Raw genomic sequence first — 9,654 nt, forward strand, 5'->3', positions numbered from 1 at the left:
TGTTAGTGCTGAGTATCCTCAGAATATGTATATATTTTTCTGGGTTGCCACATGATGAGCATAACTTGATCCACTCTGTAAACTCTGGTCTTTCTTCTTCCTGTTCTTTTCCTTTTCTCCACGCTACCTTGAAGGGCCACAGGGATATGCCAAGTTCACAAGAAGACTTGTCATAATTTGGGATGTTACTGAGCCTCTGCATCCCTGTTTTGTTTGGCTTTTCCTGGCATTCAAATCATTCCAGCCCTTTTGGCAACCATCTCAAGTAACATTTAAGAACTTGTTTAAAATCTTTAATTGCTCTTTTAATATAGCAGGAAGGGATGCAGTGTTTAAAAATTTGAAATTTTATTTCAAATCACAGTTTTTTTGTAGATTATGCCTCTGATAGGTGTTCTCCTTGCAGAAATTCTGTGTCTTCTATCTCTGTCTCTTCTTGTTCCATTTCTGTTTAGTATTTCTGTATTATTGAGCAATGGAAATGTTTCATCCGAAACCTTAACTAGATTAGACATTATGTTTGTGTAAAGAAAGATTAAGTATGTTCTTCTGCAAGTGCAATTTATGGTATCATTCAAAAGAGGTTGCACAGTTCTCTTCATTTGTAATAGCATCTGGAACTTGTGTAGTGCTTTGTTATATAACTTTGAAAGCTCAGTTTAGAAAAAGCAATGCCACCTGTTACTTGACAGATAGTGTGTATATCTTCTGTTAACAGCAAATGCTTGCTGCTTGTTTTAATGTCTTTTTTATTTTTACTTCTTTCTCCAGGAAGAATCTTTCAGTGCATGGATTGAAATGGTGGTTTAGATGGGCTTGCATTAATCTGCTGCTTTTTATTGTGCTCTTTTTTCTTACTACTCCTTCCATAATCATCTCTACCATGGACAAGTTCAATGTCACTAAACCTATTCACTACCTTAATGTGAGTATTGCCATATGTTTGGATGTAGCTGTGGATCAGGGCAAAATTTTGGTAAACTGATAGTGTTTCATTGTAATACCTTCAGTTTAAATTCCTACCTGACACCTTCAGTTGAAATCCTCAGGACTGTTTTATGTAGCTGCTGATTAAAACCATAAGTCCAGAATCAGGTCTTTAACCATCTTTTTTTTCCTGCATAATAATCTGAAGTAATTTTTATCTGAGGCTTTATATTATTATAATGTATTTATATATTTGTGGTAAAAATTCGCAAACCAAACTTAAGTAATTCAAATTTTTATAATCAAAAAATCTTTGCAAAAAATGGAGTTTTAAGTCCGACTTGTATTTTGATTTTTATGATAAGAAGGGGAGAATCAGATTTTTAACTCTAAAGTAAAATGCTGTTTTTATTTTGCTTATAGGGTTCAAAGCAAGATGGCATATATATCTGATCCTAGTTTGACTACAGCTAAAGCAACTTGCAAGCAGTTCTTTTTAAATATTTCCCCAAGCTAGTGTGAACTACATAAAAACTGCTTGTGAGACTGAACTCTCATGGAATTTAATTCCCAGTCTTACTTTTTTGTCTTGCATGCCAGTGCTAAGCACTCACTACTTAATTTAAGACTATCTGAATATAATTTCTCATCCTGCTATAATTTACAAAAAGCAAAATTTTAGCATCTGTGTTCCACCACAACTGCATTAAAGTGTTCTTAATATTTGTTCTTATTTTCTTCCCCACTAGAATCCTGTCATCAGTCAGTTTTTCCCAACACTCTTGCTCTGGTCCTTCTCAGCTTTGCTACCAACAATTGTCTATTACTCAACTTTGCTGGAGTCCCACTGGACAAAGTAAGCAACATTTTCCTCTGTTATCAGCTGAACTACTAAAATAAATGAAAGTGCTGATCTTTCATAGAGCTCTCAAATCCGCAGACCTCTCGTAGCAGGGAATTTCCTGTTCTTGTCTCTTTCTGGTTTTATAACCACACTTCAGGGGTTGGGTAATTTGTAACCCACACAGCAAGTGTAATATGACCACATGATTTGCTTATGCTTTCCCCTGCTTCCCACCTCACTCCTCTTTGTGTTTAATCAGAAAAAAGGTGTATGAGCAGGCTCAGGAGGTGTAGCTTCAACAAGAGCATGGGAAGTGCCTCTAATCCCATAATTAACTTGCTCCCTGGGAAGACAGTCCATGTGGTTTGGATCCTCTCCAGGCTGACAGCTTATAAAAAGGGCATCCATCTTTTTGTTGTTTGACATTACAAAATGGTCTGGATGTAACTCCTGGTGCACAGCTCAGATGTGTTGGGTATGATGCCTAGAGAGGCTGATCTGGAACAGCAGCTAGGCAGAGTGAGAGGAATAACGTAGGTATTTATTAAAAGACCTTAAAGGTTACACCTCGGGCAGTACCAGAGCCTGGCCAGGGCTGCACCCAGCACAGACCAAGATGGTTGCAAGATGGATGACCAGTCCCAAGTTTTGGCACTTTCATAAAAGTTTTGGTTCATTTACATATTGGGGTTAATTGTCCAATTACAGCTTCAGGTTATGAAGTCCCATCCTCCTTGTTTGCTCTCTTCAATTCCCCTTTGTTTATACGTTTTGGGCCCCAGGCTGCAACAGCTGTCCTTGGTTCTCAAGCTGGAAAAGGATTGTTTTGTCTACCTACCCCGTGAAGAGATCTTAGTAACACTTCATATGAAGTTCAGAGTTTCACACCAAGGCAGCACAAAATCCTGAAAATACAAAAGCTAAAACTTAAGGCATCATTTCCCCCCTTTAGAGGCTTGACAAGTCCTTTACCTTGTCAAGTCTCTATCCTAAATATCTACTAATAGGTAGTAATAATTAATAATTCATAATTCAGAACAGATAACAGGTGAGTATCTAACAATAGTAGATTGTAATAAACATCTAACAACAGATAAATATGTAATAGTAAATAAATACCTAACAATATATAAATATCTAATAATAGTAAATATCTAACAGTAAACAGTGGTGATCTGAGAAGACCTATGTGGCCAAAGGTCCAGTAGATGTGTTGATGCAAGGTTTTCACACTGAACTTGTGCACCCTAGTGATGTCAAGCCCACTAATGCACTGTTGACTTGGAGAGAGAACTCAGGACTCAGCACAGCTTGGTTTGGAGTACCAGATTTGATGCCCTGTTTACCTGCTCACAGATAAAAGTGTAGTAGTTCACATTCAATCCCATCTTCACTCAACTTCTCTCAGTCTTTATCCATAAAGCTTGTAGTCATTGTTTGTTTCTATATTCTGAAGTAATTTTGGTGGTTTTCCTTTTGAATTTTTGTACAATTCCTTTCTAATACTCTGTATCCAGAGTCTACTGTTTATTTGTCACAGCTGTATGCTTTGCATCAACTCTGTTTTGGTAGCTGTGCTACACACATGAGCTTTGAGCCCTTCTCAATCAGTTAAAGTAATTTTCTGAAGTCACTAGAGATCACAGGTCTGATTTCAAGCATCGGTGTAGTTACACTGATAGGTCTCGCAGTGCCCAAGTGTTCCTGTAATAAAACCCCTGTGATTTTAAAGCCCTATCAGATACCACCTCTAAGACTCTGAAGTGTTCATAGTGCTGCCCTTTTCTGGCAACAGAGTGTCACTGGATCTGTGTCCCTGCTACTGTAGTAGGGGTATAGCATTAGTAGTGTCATGTTGTTCCCCAAGAGTCGACACTTGACAGGGAGGTTGTCTAAGTATCTGATTTCTTGGCAGCAGTGCCATTTTCTGAACTGCTTAATCCTTCCTGGCATGACACTTGGAGAGCTGTTTGTTTACAAGCTGTTGCAAGATTGAGTGTCTTTGGGTGAAAGACCAGCTGTGCTGGTTGCACATCCCCGTGTGGTTTGTGCAGACCTATAGTGATGCTCATCCAGATGTCTGGATTAACATTCAGCAATATTTTTGTTGCCCAAGAAGATACTGAAAGTCTGCTTGGTCCATATTGGTGAATATCTCAAAGTTGTTTGGTTTTTATCTGGTAGCAATGTGATACAATAGGGAAAGCTGGAAGTCTGACAGGTGCTGGCATTGTCCAGGAAAGATCCTTCATATGTGGCAGCTTTTTGTGTGAGTTTCTTACTCAGTGCCTTTTTATGTTGACAGATCTGCAGAGAACAGAATAATGATGCATAAAGTCTACATATTTTTGATCTTCATGGTATTGATTCTGCCTTCCCTTGGTCTGACCAGGTAAAGAATTTTAGTTTAATGAAATAATGGCTGAGTACTTCTATAATGAGACATCTTGTGTTTTCTAGTTGTGATGTATAGTCCATGTACCCTCTCTCCAGTGTGTGTGGTTATGTTATCATTACATTAGATTTCAATGTTCATTTTACATCTGGGATCCTCAGAGCCCTTAAAAGTTTCTGAAGCCTGTCTTTTCTTTTAACAAAGAAAGTTAAGACCTTGTGAGATCAATGGCTAATTAAAAGTTGCCCATACTCACCATTATAGCTGAGAACCAAGTTTCCTGACTGTGTCTTACACTTCAGTTGGAGTTGTCCTTTTTTTCCACCTTTACAGTTTTTGGTTGTTTCCCTGGGTGTCATGTATTTGTCCTATCTGTATAATAATTGCTAAAAAGGAATCATTTAAACTTTAATATGAAGTAGATGTTTTTGTTCTGTTTCATTTTGTACCATTTTTCTTATTTCTAGCTATCCGTAACTTTGATAAAATGTTCAGATTATTTGATTAAATTCTCTCATCCACTGTCTTGATTTAAGCTGCTTAAAAAGAGAAGCAATTTTAGACAGTACTAAGGTGTGGGAGACTGAATTGCATTCACCATCTTCCTTTCAGCCTTGATTTTTTTTTCCGCTGGCTGTTCGACAGAGAATCATCTGATTCTGCAGTCAGGCTGGAGTAAGTATCAGCTAAATAATGTTCTCTCTTTGCTATTCCTTTGTAAAGGAATACTTAGGACTTAAAATGTTTTTTGCTGTTTACTGTCATTGGTTAGTGTTTATTAAAGTTTGCTTAGGGTTGCTACTCTAGGATGATGTTGAGCTTCTGAATAAGGGGAGGAGACAATAAGGTTGGACACTAGAAAGAATTTCTTTACAGAGAGGATGACAATATATTGGAATTGGATGAGGATTGTTGCATATCATGGACAGGGGATCTTCACAAGGATTACAGTGAGACCAAAGAGCTGCAGCAGTTCTCTTTCTGTAATCCAGTGAATCTTGATTTTAAGAAAAATGTATGTTTTTACACACATTACATTGCAAATTTGCAGATATTGCTTATTTTAAGCTCTTGTGCCTGTGCCTTGAGGGAAAGAATAGAATGCAATTATTAGGACATAGATTTCCAAATGCTGTTTCAAAATCAGTAATAGGAAGACAATTAGAAGTTACCAAATTAGGAAAGATGATTATTCTATTGCAGTCTTATCTCATCTTGTGTCAGGTTGCTGTTGCAGACATCAGATGATGCTCTTGTCTGCTCTCAGCCACCCGTCAGGCTGCTGCATCTTTTTGTGAGCAGTTTATTCCTCATCTGAATTGCAACTCAGACTCTTACATACTACCCTGGCTGCATTCATAGCTGTGCACTATTGTTTTACAACAAGGTTAGCAGAAGTTCTTCTGGCCACTTCTTAACATATATAGTGCTTATTCTTATGGTATCAGATTTCCAAAGGCGGCAATAGAGATGAATTGTATACCTCCAATGTTTGCTTGCCTTCCTCCTGGTCAGTGTCTGGTGTCTTTCCTGGCAGATGTGTGTTCCTGCCTGACCAGGGAGCCTTCTTTGTGAACTATGTGATTGCCTCTGCTTTCGTGGGCAATGGGATGGAGCTGCTGCGCCTGCCAGGCCTCATCCTTTACACTATACGCATGATCATGGCCAAGTCCACAGCAGAGAGGAAAAACATCAAACAGGTATTGGAGCCCCTCCTTAGCAGAGGGATTTTGATGACTGATCCTCGTGAGAAACAGTGGGCACAACCATCCTTCATACCATTAACTATAATTTTCTGATGTTTTGTTTGGTTTTTTTTTAGCCTTTGTTTTGCTTGTCCATGACAGGTTCATATTCCCTTCATTCACAGCACAGATAACAGGGAAGGATTTATTCCAGTCAGAGACAGTCAAAAGTCAAAACCCAAGCTCTGAGCTTCAGGTATCAATCTCTTCATAGCTCTAAGTCAGAGTTTTATGATTTGGATTTTATAGAATAGGTCTGATTTTATCTTACACTCTGAACTTCAGGGTTTTTTTTATTCAAATCCGTCTAGAGTTAGTTTCGTCTGTCAGCCATCAGGTGTGTAGAACTTGCTTCAAACTGAACATACAGCTAGCAAAATATATATTTTTGCCTATATTCTATTTTAAGAGCTGGACTTTCACTTCCAGGTGAAGTGTCATCCTATAGCTTGAAATTCCAGGTGTTACAATGGGAACTTAAGCCTGTATACAGCTGTCACAGTGAGGTGAAGATTCTGAGATGGCACAATTATTTTCTGTCTTTGGATTTTAAGGAGCTGCTTCTTACAGATGCAGATTCCCTGAGAAATTACTTTAAGCCTAGGAAAGAAACAGCATCTTTTCTGTATGTCCAAGTAATAAAAACACAAAATGCTTCATCTAATTACATAATTTCTGCTTCTTAGGGAAATAACTGATCTCTCAGGGGGAGTGAATAAGAGAAGGTGAATTGTTGCTTTAGTGAATCTATTCTTAACTCCTGACACATTGATGGATGACTTGAGAGTTTTGGGTGTTTTGTTTTTGTTCCTAGCAACAGGCATTTGAATATGAATTTGGAGCAATGTATGCCTGGATGCTGTGTGTGTTCACTGTCATCATGGCCTATAGCATCACGTGCCCCATCATTGTCCCTTTTGGTAAGTTTTTCAGTGAGCACTGTGGGAATGAGATGGGGCATGTGGAAAGTTTGGAAGGCCCAGCTCTGCATTCTCATTCCTGTTCAAATGCTGATAATCCTTAGGACTTGGATCCAAGCTTTTCCTTCCCTTCTTGCAGAAGAACAGTGAAAAAGATTATTAATTACTTAGCTCTTGTACTGCCTTTAGAGGTTGAAAGTACATTTAATGTCTATTAGATGTTTATTTTATTTCTCAAATTTGATAACTGGCTTTGGTGGTGAGGGGTTTAGATCAGACATAAGTAGTAATAAATAATTTTATATAGTTGGTATTTTCATTTTCTAATCCAAAACTTTACAGAGCTAGATACAAGATAATTATCTAAATTAGATATTGTTCAGAACTGGTTTAATCAACAACCTTATTATTGGGAGAATGTGGCCAATTTTTATGTAACAATGTAATTGATATTTACTTACATTCCGTTTTGTGTGCAGTTGTAAATATCTGAATGTGCCGCTGCATCCCAGAGCTGTTGCAATTCATAGCTGCCTCAGCAGTTGCTGGCTGTTTGTTTGGATAAGGAATAGCTGACTTGAAATCCAGTCATGAATCTGGTGAAGGCTAAGAGAGAGATGTTAAGCCACTGTCAGGTCTTCCTTAGCAGCACAGTGGAAGGGGAGTTGGGAACCCTTCTCTACTGGCTTGGCCTCATGTGCCAGCACCCAGAAGGAGCTCTGGGCTCTTCCTGGGAGCACTAGAGGCACCAGAGAGAAGAGAGGGGAGAGGGGAGGGATGGAGGTGCAACAAGCTTAGGAGCAGGCGCTGTCTTGCAGCTGTACCCACCTTGTGTCTGGGGGGTGAGTACTCACTTGGCTAGTGTAGATCTCCTCACAGAGCTGCTGCTTTTTATCAAACCTCTGACAGCCTCTGCGTGGCTCTCCTGTGTTCCCTGCCAGGTTTGATCTACATCCTCCTGAAGCACATGGTGGACCGTCACAACCTCTACTATGCCTATCTTCCTGCCAAGCTGGAGAAGAAGATGCACTTTGCAGCTGTCAACCAGGCTCTGGCAGCTCCCATCCTCTGCCTTTTCTGGCTCTATTTTTACTCATTTGTGCGGCTGGGTAAGTATTACCTGTTTTAACCTGGAAGCTGCTCCCAGTGCTCTTGCCAGCTTCCCTGAATTAGATGTGAATTTTCATAAGATTTTTGGGGTTTTGTTTTTCCTGCTCTAAAGAGGAGATCATAGTGGTTGCCTGTGGCACTGAACTACACAAGATTTGCACAAGAGCCTTTGACAGAGATGGCTGATATAATAAACAATTAGCGTGGGGCTCCGTATTCCTTCATTTCAAAGGGATTGTGAATTCCTTAAATCAGTATACCTGGAATTGGCCAGTTGGGCTGTGAGGTGACAGACAGTGAAGATCATTGCATAAAACAAAAATCTATTTGTATTAAGATGGTCACTGGCTTCACTACCTGCATTTATGTAGCCTGGGCATAAGTTTAATTTACCTGGGTGAATTGACTGCTGTCTCTGTTATACTGCCATCACCTAGGGAAAAATGCTAAAATATTGGCTGATGCTAGTCCTTGTGTATTCTACATCATCCATCAAATTTTACATGGAAGACTGCAGTAAGAAGAGGTGACCCTCTTCCACACATTGTAGTTTAAAACCTCATGTTTTGTATGTAATTTATCTTTAAAACAGGGACATTCTGTGTTTAGCAAATAATTGGCATTTATAATATCAGCTGTGCTGTACTAACAGCTTTGATGCCAGAAAAGGTAGGCAACAGCTTACAGATTTTTATCCATGATACAGGAGGAAGCATATGACATGGAATGGGGATTTCACTGATGCTGGGAGGGTTGGGTTCCCCTTATTTGGAAGGAAGCTCCTGATAGCTAACTCAATCATGCCCTCGTTGTATTTCCTAGTGTACCAACCATCAGAAAGGGATTGTTGTCAGGCTGTCATCCAACTTCAGGGAGAGATAAAGTTATAAGGAAAGCTCCCTGTAGATGCAAGAGGCACTTGGAACTATTGCTTTAGAACTTCACTTTGTCGTTGGATTTGCATTGATGCTCCTGCATTACTTGTATGTTTAAGAACTTGTTTTTCTCCTTTGTTTTGCAAGCTGTTTTTTTAACCAGGAAGACCAACAAATCTGGGTCCTCTAAATTAACAGGAGAATTTCCAGAACATGCTTTAGAAAAATCAACTCCAAGCACTCAGCATCTGATGCACCTCTTTAATTGTTAGGAAGGAAATCCTAGTGAAGTAAAAATTAAATCTGTATTATAATGTTTTCTAGTTTTGCATGGTAAAACCATCATTTGTCAGGGACCTTAATAATGGAAAACACAGACTAGATTGCTGTGTTTGGCTTGGTCAGTGTAGAGGATCCTGTTTACAGGATCTTGTTCAGTGGTTTGTCAGTGTACAGGGCAGTCTGAGAGGTAGGGATTTGATACTTTGATTTCATTCCCATTGATTTCATAGCTGCTTCTTGTGCCAAAAAGAAGGAAGGAAGAGTAAGAGAGTTTTGCTTCCTTATCTGCAAAATAAGTTTATGGTGTAAAGCTTGGTTGCTTGGTCATTGTCTTGTACAGTTGGCTTGATATGGGTGTTTCAGTCTGGTTGCAGAGTCCAGTGACAATACTTTGGCTTCTCATTCCTCACATATTAATGTAAGGCAGGAAAGACCTCTCCCCCAATTCTCAGTCAGGATCAAAAATCACCTTACTGCATATAGAAGGTGGGAGGCTGTACTCATCTTTTTCCTTCTCAGTGCCTGTGTTCTTTCTCAACTCTTGTGCCCTCCCTCC

General features: G+C 39.2%; 1 protein-coding gene across 5 annotated transcripts in view; it reads left to right on the top strand.

Moving 5' to 3' along the window:
- TMEM63A (transmembrane protein 63A) overlaps nucleotides 1-9,654 on the top strand; it is a 31,251-nt gene that overhangs the window by 17,211 nt on the left and 4,386 nt on the right. For all 5 annotated transcript variants that reach the window (XM_015621650.2, XM_015621649.3, XM_015621652.2 and 2 more), the window contains 7 exons: nucleotides 772-925; nucleotides 1,677-1,783; nucleotides 4,077-4,163; nucleotides 4,779-4,841; nucleotides 5,704-5,866; nucleotides 6,726-6,831; nucleotides 7,773-7,940. In XM_015621650.2, coding sequence (XP_015477136.1) covers nucleotides 772-925; nucleotides 1,677-1,783; nucleotides 4,077-4,163; nucleotides 4,779-4,841; nucleotides 5,704-5,866; nucleotides 6,726-6,831; nucleotides 7,773-7,940 — 848 coding nt within the window. The remainder of the gene's footprint in view (nucleotides 1-771; nucleotides 926-1,676; nucleotides 1,784-4,076; nucleotides 4,164-4,778; nucleotides 4,842-5,703; nucleotides 5,867-6,725; nucleotides 6,832-7,772; nucleotides 7,941-9,654) is intronic.

Source organism: Parus major, chromosome 3 (assembly GCF_001522545.3).
Source record: "Parus major isolate Abel chromosome 3, Parus_major1.1, whole genome shotgun sequence".
Lineage (NCBI taxonomy): Eukaryota > Metazoa > Chordata > Aves > Passeriformes > Paridae > Parus > Parus major.